Source organism: Mya arenaria, chromosome 17 (genome assembly GCF_026914265.1).
Source record: "Mya arenaria isolate MELC-2E11 chromosome 17, ASM2691426v1".
Taxonomy (NCBI): domain Eukaryota; kingdom Metazoa; phylum Mollusca; class Bivalvia; order Myida; family Myidae; genus Mya; species Mya arenaria.
The window spans coordinates 1,905,001-1,927,500 of NC_069138.1; the positions used below are offsets into that span (position 1 = coordinate 1,905,001).

General features: G+C 33.8%; 1 protein-coding gene across 1 annotated transcript in view; it reads right to left on the minus strand.

The window, feature by feature from the left end:
- LOC128224321 (semaphorin-5A-like) overlaps nt 1-22,500 on the minus strand; it is a 26,842-nt gene that overhangs the window by 1,914 nt on the left and 2,428 nt on the right. Inside the window, exons 2-9 of the mRNA XM_052934133.1 lie at nt 20,739-20,906; nt 19,004-19,089; nt 18,318-18,469; nt 16,817-16,957; nt 6,063-6,196; nt 5,504-5,674; nt 4,631-4,706; nt 4,081-4,178 (exon numbers count right to left, since the gene is read on the minus strand). Of these exons, the coding sequence (XP_052790093.1) occupies nt 4,081-4,178; nt 4,631-4,706; nt 5,504-5,674; nt 6,063-6,196; nt 16,817-16,957; nt 18,318-18,469; nt 19,004-19,089; nt 20,739-20,906 (1,026 nt within the window). The remainder of the gene's footprint in view (nt 1-4,080; nt 4,179-4,630; nt 4,707-5,503; nt 5,675-6,062; nt 6,197-16,816; nt 16,958-18,317; nt 18,470-19,003; nt 19,090-20,738; nt 20,907-22,500) is intronic.

Sequence of the window (22,500 nt, forward strand, 5' to 3'; positions counted from 1 at the left end):
CCCGGAAAAGCAAGGGACGAAATAACAATGAACTAGAGACAAAACCATATGAACAATAATACAATGAACAGTACAGGGATAAGCCCGGAAAAGCAAGGGAACAAATGACAATGAACTAGAGACACAACCATATGAACAATAATACAATGAACAATACAGGGACAAGTCCGGCAAAAGCAAGGGATCAAATGACAATGAACTAGAGACACAACCATATGAACAATAAAACAATGAACTGTACAGGGATAAGCCCGGAAAAGCAAAGGTCCAAATGACAATGCATATAAATTCCTGATAACAAACCACACCCATCTAAACTAATTGGAATAACCGCGCTGTTGTTTTAATGCTATATACTAAAACTTAAAAAAATACTATTGCATTTTAACTTTTAATAGTTCACTTAATATGCTGATACGAAGCAGCATATAAGTTCACGTTACGTTAATAGTATCAATTACTAACGCAACTGCAAGCAACACTTATCTAGGCAATGAATCATATAGTGGATATATATGCATCTGATAAACATCAATATCGTACTCTTATCATATACAGGTATGGAGGTAAAGTTTGAAATGTTTTGTATATTTCATCGATGATAGCTTACTTTTTTATTATTAATATTATTAATATTATTATTATCATTATTATTATTATGATTATCATTATTATTAGTATTATTATTATTATTATTATTATTATTATTATTATTATTATTATTATTTCCATAGCCAGTATCATCATTATCATAAGTAACAATAATTCCATATGAAAGATACGGTTCTTTGTAATAATGATAAAAATCTTTTATAATCACAGTTTTTGGAATGCAAAGGTTAGTTGCAAAAATAAGACACATATTCATGAATTCTTGAGCATAGTGTAAATATAGTGCACCATATAACACACGCTGGTTAATTATTCTCTGATGAAAGGTATTAAAGAATGCTAAAACATCAAATAGTACATTTAGATGTTATATCAATTCCGAAAGATACAAATTTAGTGTTAAATATATAGATATGTAATTAAACGATTTACATTTACAGAACTGCCTTTTGTTTTGTGAATACAACATATTTCTTATAAGAGAATACTTTATATTTGACATATCAATGCTTATAGTACAACTAATCTGATGATTCAAATCGAACATTACGAAAAGGATGAGACATGCACTATTTAATATACAAACATATCAAAATATGTGCATTATTACTTTGTAAACAAAATGGTAGTTAGGAAAATGATAAAACGTTTTCAGACATCTATCAACAAATATTATGCAAAACATTTCATATCGCCTGATTTCACATCTGCTCAATAAGTAACACAAGTACATGCTGTTGTAAATAAAGTTATGTTTTTATGTTATGTTAAAGGTTGTTGGTTGAGAGTCAACTCTGGACGTTTGCTCAAAGTGTGGTGGGACGCCGATTCGAAGGGCGTTTTTGTACAGTTCGCGCTGTTCCTCATAGTGATAGATTAAATGGACGCACATGTCGCCGGTAACCAGGTTTGTCAATGTATTGGCTCAAGTTTGTAAAGGGATCGGCTAGCGTATAATCTGTTTTCACCAAGTTGACTTTATCCCCTTCTTCGGCAACTTGCCTACCACTGTGTATAGCTAGCTGCCTGCGTCTATTTTTAATTTCCTTTTGGAAAGTGTGCGTGAAATTTGTTTTGTTTCTGGGTTATCTTTAAAGCATTCAGAAATGGCAACAATATGTCCATTTCTGTATCAATTGTTCTTTTCCGTCTGCTTACAAATGTTCAGTGTAGTTTCGCAATGTCTTTTAGGTTTTCGCCCAACATGTTCTCATTGTTTTGTATTTTTTCATCTTTCAGAAGTGTTGATTCTGGGGTGTCTCTTTGACGTTCTCTATGCGTTTCGATGGATGTGAATCCCGAAGAATATTAGGTTGTTTTCCATTATTTTAGCATGTATATCAAGGTTACGATGTTTATGTGTTCATTTTCATTTTCCAGTTATTCGATTTGTGAGGCAAGAATCATGTTTTGAATTCTCACTGAGCTGTTCACGTATTGAATGTGATGTTTTGATTTTTGGATTTCATCAGTGACTTTACTATATTCAACACAAAAGTCCTCTACCTGACCAAGTTACATTGTTGGCGATCTACTTTGAATTCCTTCCTGTTGTCGTGCATTTGTGTTCCTAGTTTTTTTTTATGAGGGATATTATTATATTATATATGATATATTATTATCAGCATACTTTCAATGAACGTCAAATGTGAGTTTAGTGCATTGAAGATACCTAGAATACTACTGCCTGTTGTGCCCTGAGGTCCTTTCTGGTTTCCAGGGTGATAATGGAGTCAGTGGGGCAAACTTGGATCCTGCAACCACATGCATAGGGAAAGGAAACTATGGCGCTGGTCCATTGTGAGGGGGTATGTACGTTGGGTAGTGGTCCGCTGGGCCCCCTTAGAATCAAGAGTCAATTGTTTTGGGGGTTTTCTCATTCGCCGCGCCATGTTTCCTCTTTTGTTTGACATGCCCGAGATGTAAAACTACCTTTTGAACTTTTAACAATTATGATAATCAACGTTAAAGAAAAGTATTCTTATATTATTATAGTGTTTTTTTATCACATTTCTTTTAACACTCTCATCAAAAGTCTTATTTTACATAATTTCATTGTATTTTCTTTAAGAAATTGAAAAACTGCCATTCAGCTGAGCCTCGTTTCTCATATCTATTGTTTATACGTTTGTGTTTCTAGTTCATTGTCGTTTGGGCCACATTGCCTCTTAGGGTCTAGTTTAGATTTTTATAGTTTCTCTAATTCCTTGTCGTTTGGGCCATTGCCTCTTAGGGTCTAGTTTAGATTTTTATAGTTTCTTTAATTCCATGTCGTTTTGGCCATTGCCTCTTAGGGTTTAGTTTAGATTTTTATAGTTTCTCTAATTCCTTGTCGTTTGGGCCATTCCTCTTAGGGTCTAGTTTAGATTTTTATACTTTCTCTAATTCCTTGTCGTTTGGGCCATTACCTCTTAGGGTTTAGTTTATAGTTTCAAACAATGACTGCATCGTATCTTTGAAAAAAAATTGCATTTGGTGCTATGAATTGTATCCCTTCGTCTGCAGATAGAGTTGGGATCTCTAATCATAGAAGTACTTGGGGTTTACCTATACGTTTATTATTATTTGTTTTATTGATCAGTTTCCTCAAGTTAATGCATACTTTGATAAAATTTACCTTTTGCGTTTTATCTTTATTAAGGATTGTTGGGATATGAGTGAGGTTTGTGCTTATAAACTGGTTTAAACCTCCAGTAAATTTACATTTTACTGACCGTTCCAAGGCAGTACCTAACAATTTTTGATAAACATACCTACCTTTTTTATATATACATGTAGTATGTATGCACTGTGTTGTTTGTGGAGTTTATTGTTTGTAATTTTATGTTCTATGTCTTTGGCGTTTGACCAGTGCCACTAAACCGGGTTTTTGTTTAAACTTTTTGCTACTGAGCTTGTTTCTGTAGCTTTTTGCATAAATAATGAATTTTCGCCTACTTGGCATGTCAAAGTAGTGTTCATTGCATTAATGATTTATAGTTGTTTTTAAAGTACCTAGGCAGTTACTACAATGAAATATTAGTAAATGTATCTGAAAACGTGTAAAATTATATATTGACATGACAATACGTGTACTATCTATAACCTATTATGATTGTCATGTCGAAATCATAAGTTATGAGGCTAGTATGTGACCTGATATGGGATATCCGGGGCTAAGGAAACAATATTGTGTGAGAACAAAGCTTTAATCCATATATTGTTTCCTGTGCACTGTATATACCATATCGGGTCACCTACTTACCCAGTAACGTGTATATAACGTCGACAACCCGTTAATAATTGTCGACTTATGGGAAAATTTGCATTTAGTCATCGGATTTGGAAATAAGACGGCATTCGGTACGATATAAAGATTAGAGACCCTATAAGGAGAAATATGTGATCACTGCGTGACCGGTCCTTGACCAATGGCTTTGCGTCATTAATGTTGGAGAAGTAATATACAGTTATGTAATAGGTACTTGCCTAGGCAGTCCCGAACAGGGCATATGTCTATCTGGAAATGTTCACCGCTACAATCAGCGCCGCCGAAGGCCGCTACAGGATTGTTACACTGACGATACCTGGAATGAAACATAAATACATAAATATATAGAGGAAAATACTTGTTTTAGTGTAAAATCAAAATAAATTTCACCGTATGAGGATCAAATGCTGTATTTAGCGTGTGCCGTAGCAACAATTGAAATGTTTACGTTGGTGTTTACGAGGTGAAATTCATTGTATTTTTACACTGAAACAAACACTGTTTTTGTTTAGTTTATGCCTCAAATGCTTATAACAGATTTTTCGTGAAATTGTATGTAGTGGGTTTTTTTCCGGAATATTATAAACTTTACTATTCGAAACAAAGAGCTCAAATGGTCACATTATTCAAAGTTTATTGGATTTGCAAAGAGATTTTCAATTTGAGCTATGACACTCAAATTTATTTACTTGATTTTTTTATCTGACGACATTTTGTCGTACACAAGTTGTTTAGAATACCAAAATGTGTTTAGCAGCTAACACGTACCTCTCTTTAACTGCGTTGTTCCCACATGTGCGACTGCACACCCCAAACGGTGTCCATTCCGACCACCCACCATCAACTTTAAGAATAATATGAATAATATAAATCAGTTATTTTCCCAATTGTGTTTGTTCCTCGTTAATACGTATAAGAATTCGCCCAATTGTTGACAGTTTTCTTTAAAAAGTGAAATCAATTGACAGGTAAGGGATGTTACACTTAATTCGTTATATTTCTATAACACACTGTAGGTACTTACTAAAAAGTTAATTAACACTTGGTGTATTTGTGCGAAGAAGGCAAAGATAATTCAATGCTTCAAAACCTTCGCGACAAGCCGTAGTTACTTCAGAAAGACGTTCAGCAGATAAGTATTTACTGTGATCTTGTATAATGGAACATGAGAGGACAGGAATAAGCCCATTAGCATAGATACAGAAGAACCCATTAGGAATAAGACTTTTATAGACTTTCCTGCATATGTACATCTTTTTAGTAAGTACCTACAATGTGTGTCATTACTTTACCTTTGAATCAGTGACTATATAATTTGCAGTTTTAACTTTTTAAGATATCACGTATGGGAAATGTAGTACAACATATGTTTAAGGTATTGCAATTAACATTGTTTACTTCAATATTGTGATAATTTTGTGAAAACGTTTTGATTTGGTGATATCTTTTTGTTTGTGATATGATTGTGCTAAGTTATTGTGCATATCTGTGATGATTCATTCTAATGTGTAATATGTTTGAAACATATAATTATGTAAATATACCAAATAGATATAGAAATATAACGCTCTCTCATACGCTGTTCACTTGTACTTGTATACAATTAGGCAATATAAAATTTGAAGTTGTATTTCAACATACTTGGGCAAGGTCCAATGTTGCATTGTTTGTAGGATCTTGCACTGCCAAAACAATCATTTCCATCAAACAATGGTGCGGAAGAGTCGCATATCCTGTAGCGGGCGCTGTATCCCGTGCCACAGGAGATGGAACAAGCCATCCATGAACCCCATTCGCCCCAGGCACCAGTGACTGGATGAAGCATGTAACATTATACTATGGTATATTGTGTAAAATCAAAAATATCAAACGAGCAAACAACAGTTATACCAGATTTGAGAGTGTTAACTTTGTGTTCCTACATACATTAACTTCCATAAATAAAACTTAACCGTTCAGTAATTAACATTCGGATGACTTACACCGCTATTCAGTTATTCCGCACTCTAGTTATTGAACGTTGGCATTGTCAACATTGTTCAAAATATTTATGTCCCCACTACATTCGTGATTGAATAAATTAATTTATAAATATGGTTGTGGTTGCTGTAACTAGTTAAGTGCATCTCATTCTTATAAATTAAGCGCAAAAATCATCGATAAAGAAACCTTGTTGAATATAGCTAGTTGTCGTTTTTGCTGTTGTTGAAGTAGCGGATGGAGATGGCGTTGTTGCTGTTAAAGTAGTAGATGGCGCTGTCGTTGTTGCTGTTGAAGTAGTGGATGGAGATGTCGTTGTTGCTGTTGAAGTAGTGGATGGAGATGTCGTTGTTGCTGTTGAATGAGTAGATGGAGATGTCATTTCATTGGGTTTATAGTAAACTCATTGAATAATAGTACATTATTTATAGTAAACTCATTGAATAATTGTACATAATTTATAGTTAACTCATTGAATAATTGCATTTTATCTATAATAAATTCATTGAATAATAGCACACTATTTATAGCAAACTCACTGAATAGTTGTCCATTATTTATAGTAAACTCATTGAGTAATGGTACATTATCTATAAAACATTAAATAAATATGGTATATAATTCATAGCAAATTCATTGAATGCTTATATTTCATTTATAGTAAACTCATTGAACAATAGTATATTATTTATAGTAAACTCATTGAACAATAGTACATTATTTATAGTAAACTCATTGGATGATAGTACATTATTTATAGTAAACTCATTGGATGATAGTACATTATTTATAGTAAACTCATTGGATGATAGTACATTATTTATAGTAAACTCATTGGATGATAGTACATTATTTATAGTAAACTCATTGGATGATAGTTCATTATTTATAGTAAACTCATTGAACAATAGTACATTATTTATAGTAAACTCATTGGATGATAGTACATTATTTATAGTAAACTCATTGAACAATAGTACATTATTTATAGTAAACTCATTGAACAATAGTACATTATTTATAATTAACTCATTGGATGATAGTACATTATTTATAGTAAACTCATTGAACAATAGCACATTATTGTTAGTAAACTCATTGAATAATTGTGCATTATTTAACCTCATTGAATAACTGTACATTATTGATATTAACCTCATTGAATGATAGTGCATTTTGTAGTAACCTCATTGAATAATAGTACATTATTTATAATATCCTCATTTAATGAAAGTTTAACATTTAAAGTACATTCATCGAATGCTAGTGCACTATTTATAGTTAACTGATTTAATAATTGTTTATTATTTATAGAAAAGTCATTGAATAATGGTATATAATTCAAAGCAGATTCGTAGAATGATGATAGTTTATTGCTAAAAGTAGAGTCATTGAATACGCTCAGTATTTAAAGTAGATTATCTAGATTACATTATATTGCTTTGAAATCAAAATAAATCATATTGGAATTTATTTGGTGTGTTTTGTTTTGACTTTGACTTTTGACTCATTAAAGTAAATTATATAATTGAACATATTTTATACTCTTTAATAAGTAAGAAGTGCGGAGCGAAATATTTAAAACAATAGTATCTAACTGACTTAGTGTGTAACGCATTTTCAGAAGTTATTGATTAACGATAATGCTTCTGTCATACGATATATGTCAAGACGCTGACACGCTAGGCCCCAATTTCTCAAAACTTCCTAAGACTCTTATAACAAGATAAACCGTATCCCACTATTTTTGTTTCCCTATATTTGTGTAATATTACATTTTTTAGAGATTTTAGATTTTAAATAGGAATAATGTTTATGGTAATCACAATTAACAATTATTCATTGAATTCATCGAAATCCAATTCAAGTATGTATTTAGGCTGATTGAAATAAGCTACTTAAATCTGTTAAGCTTAAGATGTTCCGAATATTGGGGTCAGGGGACGATTTTTCCCAAAATTTCGTTAGTCTGTAATAGCAGGATTAAGCTACATTCACTATTTCTGTTCTTGTATAATTTGTGAATTGTTACAGTTTTTTGACTGTTTATAGAAGTTAATAATGTCTGATAAAAACGAAAAACCTAAGTTTTAATTATCAAACTAAGGTTTAAAGCTGCACTCTCACAGATTGAACATTTTGACAACTCGTTGTTTTTTATTTTTTGTTTTGGAAAGAGCCATTTTTGCGAAAATCTATTAAAAACAATTATATAAGACTGCTGGCAAAAAAATAGATCGCAGGTTTTATATTTAAGTTAAAAAAATGATGTTTTATGCGTTTTTCTGAAACCGTTAGTAACGGTTTCAGACATTAAACATTAATTTTCGAACAGAAATATGAAATTTTACTATCTGATTTTTAGTCAGCAATTTTATATCATTGGTTTGCAGAAAATCATGCAGAAATTTGCTCTTTCCAAGACATTTTTTTTTTTTTTTTTTTTTTTTGTAAAACCGGTATATCTATAAGAGTGCAGCTTTAAGTGAAATAATTATTGAACAAAATAAGCTACTTAAGATGGTTAAGCTTTCACATGTTTCCACAAATTGGGGCCAGATCTGCAACTACTTACGGCATAGTCGACACGTCCTGGGACACATGACTTCAGCTATAGATTGGTCATCACAAAGATGCATGTTCAAAGTGCATCCCCTTGGGTCTACGTCCGCGCACTGCTCGCCTCCAGTGATAACAACGAGAAGCAACACTGTAAGTAAATAGTTTCGCCAGAAAATGGTCAAACGTTAAATTCTGTATGCAAACATGTACAAATATATTCGGCTCGTTTTAATCACAAATACATGATAATTAAAATTAACAATATAAAAGTATTTTCATCGGCCAAATTCTACCACTAAAATTTTGCCCATGTGATAATAAAAATTGGATCAAAAGTAAAACATCGATAAGAAAAACTAATTTTATACACATATACAGTAATTCTAAAGAGATTATTGATCATATGCGTGATATCACGTGTTGTTATTCGAACGTACAACGGCAGAATAATACGGGCAAAACTCACATTTTTCAGGAGTTAACTTCTTTTATAAAACTTTCATAAATGACCCCATAACATATGTTTAAATTAAACGAATAAAGTATGTGCTACACAGATTATAAAGCATTTTCACTAGACCAGACCTCAGCGATTTTGACATAATAAATACAAATGAAATATTCATTAAAGTGACACTCTTATTCAAAATCAATACATACACATGTTTAACAAACATAAATGTTGAGTGATAAACCTTCATCTACTTACTTAATAATGCATTTATGGAAATATTAATTACTCATAACAGGATTGTAACCATGTATTTACTAGCTGAGCATGCGAAAAATGATTGGTGAGTGCTGAAAGATTTACTGTGATCAACTATCGTCTAATAAAAGTAGAAATTCCGTGTTTTCTGCCACTTTCCTTAATACAAGTGTACTTGTATATAGTTAAATTGGTCGCTATTTGAATTTATATGTATACGCAAGCCATTGTTATCGATGAATTTGATCACGGGTCATGTTAACCTATTTCAAATACATATCGTTGTTATGTTAACTTGAATAAACTTTCTACTTAAAATTCAACTAAAATCCTTCAAAAGAACCGTTGTTTCGACAAGCTCTCATCCAAAATAATATGGATTATTGTGCGTATTAATTTCTTCCAAACTTCTTTCATTTAATGGAGTGTCATTGGCGCTTCATTTTCTTGAAGATTTATGACAGTAAGATTGCTCATGTTTCCATAGCAATCACGGTACCAACTCATTTTGACTGCATTCATAGTTGAGTGTGTTAAAAAATGGTGACTGGATTAAAGAATAAATCATCATTTTCTTCTTTATTTGTGTTCCATAAACATTTCATGTTAGGAAATCAACTAAAGTTAAAAGCTAGTTGTAATATCGATACGTTAGTGCTAAACACCAAACTAATAATGTGCTTGCGTTATGACATCATGCGCATGACGTCAAATTTAGATTTCAGAATGCGCATTACATGGTCTCACTTCTAAACACGTATCTTACACATTAAAATAAAAACCATCATGAAATGATCAGTATTACTTCCTGAAATAATATTTAGTTCAAATACCCAATAAAATAAAGAAAAACACATGTGTTTGTCCGAAGGCCCCAAATCGCACGATACGGCTCAAATAGTGTTTTCCTTTGCCCTTGTGTATAATAGATGGGTAAATATAGGTTTAAACCTTGTTTATTTTAAAACGATTATGGAGAATGCTGTATGAAGTTATGCTAAGTCGATCTCGTTGGTACGAGAGTAAAGCTAAAGCATGGTCTTGTATTATGGGCGACACCGAAATGCTCTGGGAAAACCCACTTTTCCTGATTCGTGATCAACCAAAAATAAAACGTTTGATTTTCATAATGCCTTACTAAAAATGAACGTTAAACTCATGGAGAAGAAATGTATGTTTAATTTAATATGTAAGTAAATACCTTGTATAAAGTTAATCATCCTTTTCATTGAAACAAGAAATAAAGATAGTGTATTTGTGAACAGTGACCTCCTTATCAATAAGGTAAATCGTAACGTGAACAAAGCTAGCTTCAGCAAAAGTTCGCAAGTTCAATATGTGATCATATACTTATAGCGTATGTATATATTAAATCGTGTCTTGCAAATTTTAGAGATAGTTAATTCAACAGCACTTACAAGACAAATGTGTTATATATGTTAAAATATATGTGTTTACATCATTACATAAGTCTATACTAATTTCTTTTAGCTCGATTGTGACTAAAGCTGAAAGCTTATAGAAATACTCTCGATGTTATTTTCTGGGTAAAAATTAGTACTGGTGTCATTTTGTGTGGCCAAGGGAAGATATCCCTGAAGGCATCGTTTATGAGTTGGTTTTGGACAGCAAATGAACAGTTTTGTTTTGTTCTTAAATGTTTCTTGCTTTGTTAATGAACAGTTGTGTGCTGTTCTTCCATGTTTTCCATGTTTCTTGTTTTAATAATGAACAGTTTTGGTGTTGTTCCTCAATGTTTCTTGTTTTGTAAATGGACAGTTTTGTGCTGTTCTTTGATTTTTCTTGCTTTCTTAATGAACAGTTTTTGTTGTTATTCAATGGTTCTTGTTGTGTTAATGAACAGTTTAGTTCTGTTCTTCCATATTTCTTGTTGTGTTAATGAACAGTTTTGTGTTGTTCTTCAATTGTTCTTGTTGTGTTAATGAACAGTTTAGTGCTGTTCTTCCATGTTTCTTGTTTTGTTAATGAACAGTTTAGTGCTGTTCTTCCATGTTTCTTGTTTTGTTAATGAACAGTTTAGTGCTGTTCTTCCATGTTTCTTGTTTTGTTAATGAACAGTTTTGTGTTGTTCTTCCATGTTTCTTGTTTTGTTAATGAACATTTTAGTGATGTTCTTCCATGTTTCTTGTTTTGTTAATGAACAGTTTTGTGCTGTTCTTCCATGTTTCTTGTTTTGTTAATGAACAGGTTTGTGCTGTTCTTCCATGTTTCTTGTTTTGTTAATGAACAGTTTTGTGCTGTTCTTCCATGTTTCTTGTTTTGTTAATGAACAGTTTTGTGCTGTTCTTCCATGTTTCTTGTTTTGTTAATGAACAGTTTTGTGTTGTTCTTCCATGTTTCTTGTTTTATGAATGAACAGTTTAGTGCGGTTCTTCCATGTTTCTTGTTTTGTTAATGAACAGGTTTGTGCTGTTCTTCCATGTTTCTTGTTTTGTTAATGAACAGGTTTGTGCTGTTCTTTCATGTTCCATGTTTTGTTAATGAACAGTTTTGTGTTGTTCTTCCATGTTTATTGTTTTGTTAATGAACAGGTTTGTGCTGTTCTTCCATGTTTCCTGTTTTGTTAATGAACAGGTTTGTGCTGTTCTTCCATGTTTATTGTTTTGTTAATGAACAGGTTTGTGCTGTTCTTCCATGTTTCTTGTTTTGTTAATGAACAGTTTAGTGCTGTTCTTCCATGTTTCTTGTTTTGTTAATGAACAGTTTAGTGCTGTTCTTTTATGTTTCTTGTTTTGTTAATGAACAGTTTTGTGCTGTTCTTCCATGTTTCTTGTTTTGTTAATGAACAGTTTAGTGCTGTTCTTCCATGTTTCTTGTTTTGTTAATGAACAGGTTTGTGCTGTTCTTCCATGTTTCTTGTTTTAATAATGAACAGTTTAGTGCTGTCCTTCAATGTTTCTTGTTGTGTCAATGAACCGTTTTTTGTTGGTCTTTAATGTTTCTTGTTGTGTTAATGAACAGTTTTGTTTTGTTCTTCCACGTTTCTTGTTTTGTTCATGAACAGTTTTGTGTTGTTCTTCCATGTTTCTTGTTTTGTTAATGAACGGTTTTGTGCTGTTCTCTGATGTTTCTTGTTTTTGATTTTTTTGGCGTTGTACCAGTTCCATTAAACCGGGCTTTTTTCACATACGTATTGGCTGGCATGATAATATAATCTTGAATGAAAACAAGCGCGAGTTGATCAAAGGCATTCTCGGAATTATTTCAATAGTTTAAAAAAATCAAAGTCTAAAGCTGTAGTATCTATTTGATTGGGATAATTCATTTGCAGTAAATAAATGAATAACACAGTTTTAACGACACAAGCAAACAATAACGAGCACATTAATAATACGCCAATACAATTGATTGTTAACGAATAATCCAAGGCCATATTTTTATTGATCTTATTGGGCGCTGAACTTGTCGCATTATTAGTGCCAGAGTGCAAAAATGTTTCCTTGTTCGATAATAAACACCTGTAGATGATCGTTTTTGGTTCAGTGACCGACCACAAAATAAGAGTTTATTAATTGATACACACCTATAGACGTTAGCTATTGGTTGAGTGCTCCGGTACAAAAATATTTCTTTATTCATTGAAAAACACCTGCAGCCAATTGTATAAAACTCGGATAAGTTGTCCACAGGTTAGATTTTGGCTAGTGAACACTTTTCAATGATTTGATTGGTTAGAAAAAATTATTGGATAAATATTGACCAATCGATAAACATTTCGGATAACTTTGACCAAACCAAAAAGATAACCGGTTTTATACAATTGGCTGCAGTAGATTTTCGCTATTGGTTAAGTACCCTAGTTTAATTAATATTTATAGACGTTCGCTGTTCAGTTAATGTCCTTGTTCGATAATCTTTGTAGACGTTCGTTCGCTATTGGTTTAGTGCCCTAGTTTGATAAACATTTGTTGACGTTCGCTGTTAAGTTTATGTACTTGTTTGATAATCATTTGTAGAAGTTCGCTATTGGTTTAGTGCCCTAGTTTGTTAGATAAACATTTGTAGACGTTCGCTATTGGTCTTTTGCCTTAGTTTGATAAACACTTGTAGACGTTCGCTATTTGTTTATTTCCCTAGTTTGATAAACACTTGTAGACGTTCGCTATTTGTTTATTTCCCTAGTTCGATAAACATTTGTATACGTTCGCAATTGGTTTATTGCCCTAGTTTGATAAAAATTTGTAGACGTTCGCTGTTGGTTAATTGCCCTAGTTTGATAAACATTTGTAGACGTTCGCAATTGGTTTATTGCCCTAGTTTGATAAACATTTGTAGACGTTTGCTATTGGTTTAGTGCCCTAGTTTGTTAGATAAACATTTGTAGACGTTCGCTATTGGTCTTTTGCCTTAGTTTGATAAACACTTGTAGACGTTCGCTATTTGTTTATTGCCCTAGTTTGATAAACATTTGTAGACGTTCGCCGTTGGTTAATTGCCCTAGTTTGATAAACATTTGTAGACGTTCGCAATTGGTTTATTGCCCTAGTTTGATAAACATTTGTAGACGTTTGCTATTGGTTTAGTGCCCTAGTTTGATAAACATTTGTAGACGTTCGCAATTGGTTTAGTGCCTTAGTTTGATAAAATTTGTAGACGTTCGCAATTGGTTTAGTGCCATAGTTTGATAAACATTTGTGGACGTTCGCTATTGGTTTAGTGCCCTAGTTTGTTTGATAAACATTAAATTTTGTAGACGTTCGCTATTATTTTTGCGCCGTAGTTTGATAAACGTGTGTAGACGTTCGCTATTGGTTTAGTGCCCTAATTTGATAAACATTTGTAGACGTTCGCTATTGGTTAAGTGCCCTAGTTTGATAAACATTTGTAGACGTTCGCTATTGGTTAAGTGCCCTAGTTTGATAAACATTTGTAGACGTTCGCTATTGGTTAAGTGCCCTAATTTGATAAAAATTTGTAGACGTTCGCTGTTGGTTAAGTGCCCTAGTGCAAAGTTGTTTCTTATGCACCATTTGTAAGTACACGTATAGGTTCGCTTTTAGTTTAGTGCGCGAGTGAAGCTATTTTGCTTTATTTTTCGATTTGTATACACCTGAAGACGATCGGTTAGTGTTTAGTGACCGAATGCAAATACGCTGCTTTGTCCATTCATATGCACCTGTAGACGTTCGCTATTGGTTAAGTACCGGAGTGCATATACGCTGCTTTGTCCATCTATATACATCTGTAGACGTTCTCTATTGGTTAAGTACCGGAGTGCAAATACGCTGCTTTGTCCATTTATATTCATCTGTAGACGTTCTCTATTGGTTAAGTACCGGAGTGCAAATACGTTGCTTTGTCCATTTATATACATCTGTAGACGTTCTCTATTGGTTAGGTACCGGAGTGCAAATACGTTGCTTTGTCCATTTATATACATCTGTAGACGTTCTCTATTGGTTAAGTACCGGGGTGCAAATACGTTGCTTTGTCCATTTATATACATCTGTAGACGTTCTCTATTGGTTAAGTACCGGAGGGTAAATACGTTGCTTTGTCCATTTATATACATCTGTAGACGTTCTCTATTGGTTAAGTACCGGAGTGCAAATACGCTGCTTTGTCCATTTATATACATCTGTAGACGTTCTCTATTGGTTAAGTACCGGAGTGCATATACCCTGCTTTGTCCATTTATATACATCTGTAGACGTTCTCTATTGGTTAAGTACCGGAGTGCAAATACGCTGCTTTGTCCATTTATATACATCTGTAGACGTTCTCTATTGGTTAAGTACCGGAGTGCAAATACGCTACTTTGTCCATTTATATACATCTGTAGACGTTCTCTATTGGTTAAGTACCGGAGTGCAAATACGCTGCTTTGTCCATTTATATACATCTGTAGACGTTCTCTATTGGTTAAGTACCGGAGTGCTAATACGCTGCTTTGTCCATTTATATACATCTGTAGACGTTCGCTTTTGGTTAAGTACCGGAGTGCATATACCCTGCTTTGTCCATTTATATACATCTGTAGACGTTCTCTATTGGTTAAGTACCGGAGTGCAAAACTGTTGAATGTTTACTAGATTTTTTAATGAGTCAGCATTCGAACACTGTGCGTTGGGTTGGCGTCAATGACAATCAGCTCAAGATTTAAAGCTGCACTCTCACAGATAAACCGTTTTTACATATTTTTTTTGTCTTAGAATGAGCAAATTTATGTGCGTACATATCTGTAAACCAGTGATAAAAGACTGCACACAAAAGATCAGATCGCAGATATTCACAATTCCGTTCAAAAATAATGTTTTATGGTTTCAAGCGTTACTAACGGTTTAAGAAAAATGCATAAAACATCAATTTTGCCTGCCCGTATCTCCGCCGTCTGTGGTCCGATCGAGGCGAACGAGATACCGTTGGAAAGCTCTCGGCGAGCCGCGTCCATAGCCGAGTCTCGGCACGGCCGTTTAGACCCGTCCGGCTGGGCTCGAGCCCGGGATTGGCAGACGGACAACTACCTGGTCAAACGCGACACCGTTAGATGGGTCACGTTGAGACCTTTCCAACGGTACTGGGTCGAGCAGATGACACGGCGGGTTTGCGAATGGCATCCGTTCAAAGTTATCCCCGAGCTCGCCTGCTGGCAATGACGATGCTAGATCGAAAATACGGTCTTTTCTCTGTGCTTTTGCCTGCCTCTTGAACGTAAATGATATCTGCCATCTTAGTATTTTTCAGCAGTCTTATATGACTGGTTTCAATGCATTTTCACAAATATTGGCCCCTTCCAAGACAAAAAAATATATATATTGTCAAAATAGGCAACCTGTAATAGTGTAGCTTTAACTGAGGCCTAAATATCTGAGAAACTTGGACTATGGAGTGTTTAGCTGACAAAACAGATACAAAACAGACAAGCAGACGTATTGCTAGGAACGTGATTTTTATTTCAGAATTTGCATCACCAATTATCACCTATCCAAATACATTGATTCCAGCCGAGTTGAACCTGTAAATACACAGTTTGTTATTAACATAAAACTTACGCGTTTAACATCAAATACTTTACCAATTATGAGCCTCATTACCACAATATTACAACGCATATTCTATGCATTACAATAACAGGAAGGGAATGTAATGAAAGTTCCGTGTGACAGTGCTAAACACTTGTGTACATGAGAGAATCAGGGTAGCTCTAACCAGGGCTTCATTTTGTATGAACAAAATGCTCCAAAAAACAAACATGACCAACAGTTTTCTTGGAGCACTCACCGAATGGGCCTTGTCAGAGTTCAAGAACAAATTTACTTACACGAACACACTCTTCTTTAAAGCTGCACTCTCACAGATTGAACGTTTTGACAACTGTTTTTAATTTTTTTGTCTTCGAACGAGCCAATTTTTGCGAAAATTCATGAAAACCAGTTATATAAGACTATTGACAAGAATTAGATCGCAGATTGTTATATTCAAGTTCAAAAATTGATATTTTATGCATTTTTCTTAAACCGTTAGTTTAAGCCATAAAACATCAATTTTCGAGCGGATATATGAAAATCAACGATCTGTTTTTGTCAGCAGTCTTATATCATTGAATTGCAGATATTTATATAAATATTTGCCCTTTCCAAGACAAAAAATAAAAAAAATAGTTGTAAAAATGGTAAATCCGTGATTGTGCAGCTCTAAGAACAAACTGATTCCAGACAATATTAAAAAAAATATTTACATACTTCTGTTCGCAAACAAAATGGTGTGCGTTAGTACAGGTCTCGTCAAACCAATGAGATGTGGCGGCATTTATACAGTCGTCGGTTGGTCTATACGTGTTGTTTCCATTTGGCTGCCCCGGCGCCCAGTGGGTGTAATGTATCCTGTAAATAAATTAATCACAAGCAAACCGTTTACATAAATATGACGCACAGATAAAAGCATTTGAACAAATTATCGGCCATTTCGGCGGACATTTTAAAAAATAGCCGCCATGGTCACCAGGGGGAGCTGCTGATTTGGGTCCATATCTATAAAAAATAAGTATAGGGATGTTTCATATGTGTGCCAAGTTTTATTAATTTAACCCAAAGCTCACGATACTACAAACATTTGCCCTAAACAACCCCACTAATAATATATTTCATTATTTAGATTTAAATGTGTCATTATGTATAGTCACTTTTTGCTTTAAGTAACGAAACCTAAACAACTTTAATGGATAGGAGTGGAATTTATTTTTTATTTGTTAATGTAGACTTCATACCCATTGACCATCTGACCTTTCCATTACTCATTACAAATATACCAACAGGCACCCCAAAACCTCACAACCACTAAATCACCATACATTCCAAAAGAAAATCAACCAAATGATATCTCGGTCGATAGAAAGGCTACGAAGACGGCACTAGGCCACCAGACCACTAGCTGTTAACAATTCTCACGCTGTTCTCGATCCATCCCATACAAAATGTCCCTCCCTTGAAATATCGTTTCCACCGGTCCAAGCACCAACTGAAAAGAGCCAACCAAATACTAGTTGTCAATAATAATTCACTTCATCTAGAAGAAAATCTCTATTGAGCGTGGATTTATAGGCTATCAAAGATATCTTAAAACAATTACAACTCTCATAGAATTGAGATTGTATTCAAAATATATGTATTTAAAATATACTATTTTTTACAGTCTTTTGAATAATATGTATTATTATATCTTACGTGATTTTGCCTTTATAACATTATCTAAATTCATCAAAAGTTATTTCATAATGTATCATGTGATGAGTTTTATTCCCTCGCTGTTATTACGACGTCACTACCGGACTACTTTTATTTTTGGAGAGCTATATTTATTTTAGCATTTTAAAGTTGTAGCTTTTTTATTCAAAACGAAATAAAATTTAAGGACAAATTATAACATGGCAATATAACTTATTTATCTGCTTTAAACGTAAAAGTTAATAAGTAATGACATGCTTGTTTTATGTTATAATCAGGGTATGAACAAAGTTGGGCCTGTTAAATTTTGCGGTGTCCAAAATTCACCCATAATTCATCATTTCTTCCAAGAATTGTGAAAAAACATACTTAATTTCATCTAAAAAGACTACATAATGATTATTTCTTAACCATTCAGTAAATGTAACGACCCGAAAATAAAAGGAATAAAATGTATATGTATATGTATAAATTGTGTATAGTTTAATATTGATGTTACTTGATTCTCATGGAATTATACCTCTTTGCCCTCAGGCTTATGTCAAGTTGCGTCACAGCAAACAGAACCGCTTTCTTACCTATATGGTGGATAGAGAGTTCGTGGAGTATAAAGCTATCCTCAGTTGAATTGTCGATCTCAACAAGAAACGAATTGTGGGCTTTGCAGTAATGCTGTATAAAATAAGAATTATGATAATTATACATTCTAGAACGGAGTCCTTGAAGAACACGCATTATTTGACTACTAGCTAAATGATGGGATAAACACCTGTCGTGAAAATGTAACATTGGATAACGATGTAACAGATTTGTTAACTTGTCGTGAATATGTAGCATTAAATAACGAAATAACGTATTTGTTAACTTGTCGTGCATATGTAGCATTGGATTAAGATGAAACAGATTTGTTAACCTGTCGTGAATATGTAGCATTGGATTAAGATGAAACAGATTTGTTAACTTGTCGTGAATACGTAGCATTGGATTAAGATGAAACAGATTTGTTAACTTGTCCTGAATACGTAGCATTGGATTAAGATGGATTCTATGCATTATACGATTGAAACTAAAAACATTCAGTCGGAATCATAATATATTTTATTACCCTGTGGACGAAATTTGGGCCGAATGGCCACCACGAAACAACTAACGTCACGATCAAGTTTGAATGCTATAAACAAACCAAAACGTTTAAAGCCAGCCTACCTTGCCATAACTCCAGGCATGGATTGTGGTTGAAACATAGTAGCACGATGAACCGTTGAGAACCCAGTGGGTGGGGCATGTAAATGCTGCAAGGGAGATAACTTGTATTACCCTTTTTTACCCCACCTTGCATAATCAAACTTTGTTCTGAATCTTGCACGTAAATACAATGAAGGATTGGTGGCATTTTTCTGTTTAAGCTTTATGGACGAGGTAGGGCACGCGGGCAAATTCCATGAAGCGCGCTAGTGCTTCTTGGTCATTTGCTCGCTTGCACTGCGTTCAATATTAACATTTACAATATTATATGCATTGCTTTTAAAAATTGGTAGTTTCTTCTGCAAATGGGTATTTGTTCTTAAAGAAGTGTGACTGACAATTTATGTTTGTATAAAATAATAGATATGTTTGTAACGTCGTTTATCTTTTGTTAAATAACGTCGCGCTTATCCAATCGGAGCGCAATATAGAAGTAAACAATGACGTCATAACTCCTTGCGTGTTATACAATATGAAGGTCAACTTGCTAAACAGTAAAAAAATATAAACAAGGCAGTAATGTCAGGTTCGTCCAGGTTTCCTGGTTTATTGTTTGGGGTGACCAGTAACTGGTTCAGGGAGAGCAATATTTGATAAGCATATAGAAAGCTGATTTTCTACATTCTGTACCGTGTGCTTAGGAGTGTTTTGGCCCTTTACCAAATGAATACGAAATTTTTCAATGCCGAACACTTCCATAATATTAATATCCCTTAAATAGCACATGACCATGTACTGGTGTTTTCTTTCTTTCAGAAATGAGGCAAACGCATGCATTCGTTACAATGTTACAACTGTTGTAGATAATAGTGTCCAGATTCATCAATAAGACTAGTGAACCTACAGTTCAAACTCGTTATGTCGAAATCTGTAATCTCGATGTTCTAGTTATGTCGATTTCTTTTTCAAATGTGTTAGATAAAGAAAAATACCTTAATTATAAATTGTTGCATACAAGGACGTTTACGCCATATCAATTATGATTTCATGAAAAGGATCGAAAACTAATTTTAGAGACCCACTGACCTTACCAAAACAATTAACCACGGACGCCATTACTTTACTTGAAGCGCCATGCAACTATGACGTCATATTTCCCGATTACGTCATAAATATTGTAACAACCATTTTTGGTCGCGAATTATTTATCAAATAATTATCAGATAACAACACAGGCACTTCGGTCTTTTATCAGGGTTTGATTGAGAGTTTAGTTTCTTAAAACACTTCGACAAATATTTTCACGGAGCACTGTCAAAACACTATTTGGAAACAGGTTTGTCAAAATGTTTCATGAAACTAATCCCCTTATCAAACTCCGGTAATTAAACGAAGGCGGGGCTCTTTAAGCGGCATAGACTGCCCTTTGTTTCATTTAAAATGGCGTAGTAAAGGAAAAGTTATCTTTGTATTAAGTCTTCATTTTAAGCAAAATGTTACCTTCTGACGTAGAATATATGACGTATTTAATCAAGTGGTATATACAAACACGTTGTGTCCTTTAGAAAACATGGCTGAAACCCTACATCGATGTATTCAAGGGGAAGCCAAAGCCATAACTTAATTAATTTTAAAATGTGCAACATTTTGTTATGATATTTATCGCAAGAAATCCTAGAACTGTAGGAAAAACGTTCATTATATACATTCTTAAATATCATACATGCAAGAGAAGTTATTTAAAGTCTTAGCTTACGGCAGTCATTGTGTGTGCATTGCTTCTGACTGGTTGGACTGCCAACACAACTTATCCCACCGTGTTGAGGGGCAGGGTGAGTGCACGAGCGATGACGTAATTGAGTCCCCACACCACACGTGACACTGCACGTGCTCCAGTGACCCCATGAACCCCAACCCCCATCAACTGAAATAAAACAAAATTGATTTTTAGTTATTTGGTCTGTTAATGACCCATTAAGGAAAAATAGGGGGTCTATGAAATTTCACCCTCCCATACTCCACCACCCCCCTCCCCTATTTTTCCGTAGCCATTTTGTCGACTATTGATTTACTGACCCACTATAGAAAAATAGTTGGTCACAATGTGACTTCTCTTATCCAATGAACAGGTCAGAAACTAGTGGGAGGTGAAATAAAGTTATATAGAAGACTTTAATGACCATTTGAACGTTGCCAAGGAGCAAAATCCCCGCGAACGAATTCACGCTGTCCGCAGGCTGACCGCCATGCTTTTATTTTACCAGTGTAACTGTTTTAAGTAGAAATTTAGGTAAAATCATATGACCTTAAAATGCCATAAAACTTTATTTATCTACATATTACTTAATATATTACGTGATCATAGGATGTGGACCGCAAACGTAATATCTACTTTTTGACATGAAATGTTTAAAGAATTAATGCATCGGGGTTACAAAATGAGACGTATTGTGTAATACGATATTACCGAGGTAGGTGTAAAGCTTAATTATGCCACCCGCTTAGAATAAGCCTTTGTAGCACAGTAAGTAAGTCGCTGGACTACAATTTTGGCGACGCGGGTTCGAACCCAGTCTCCGACACATTTTTTTTTTTTACATTTTGGTACTTTTTTTTACAATTATGATATCAAAGCGTAAACACATTCTTTTAGATAATTGTCCTTAGATTCGTTACAGAAAAAAAATATTTTGGTGCCAATCTGTGACATAGTCAATTTAACGCTTTAAGAAAAATGTGATTTTCGGCATTTCACAAACAATTGAGATCTGTTTTATTGCGAGTTATCTTATGTGACTGAATTGAAGGCATTGATGAAAATATAAGCTGATTCTGAGACAGAAACAAGACAATTTGTTAAAAGTGTCAATCTTTGAGAGTACAGCTTTAAAGGCGCACAACATTGGCTGATGCAAACAATTTGTTTTAATGATGCATCATCGTGTTAACCTGATTTGTTTTAATGACACATTATCATGTTAATCTCATTTGACTTAATGATACGTCATCATGTTAACCTCATTTCTTTTAATGATACATCATCACGTTAACCTCATTTGTTTTAACGATGCATCATCATGTAACCTCATTTGTTTTAATGATGCATCATCATGTTAACCTCATTTGTTTTAACGATGCATCATCATGCTAACCTCATTTGTTTTAACGATGCATCATCATGTAACCTCATTTGTTTTAATGATACATCATCATGCTAACCTCATTTGTTTTAACGATGCATCATCATGTAACCTCATTTGTTTTAATGATGCATCATCATGTTAACCTCATTTGACTTAATGATACATCATCATGTTAACCTCATTTGTTTTAATGATGCATCATCATGTAACCTCATTTGTTTTAATGATGCATCATCATGTTAACTTCATTTGTTTAATTGATGCTTCATCATGTTAACCTCATTTGTTTTAATGATGCATCATCATGTTAACTTTATTTGACTTAATGATACGTCATCATGTTAACCTCATTTGTTTTAATGATACATCATCATG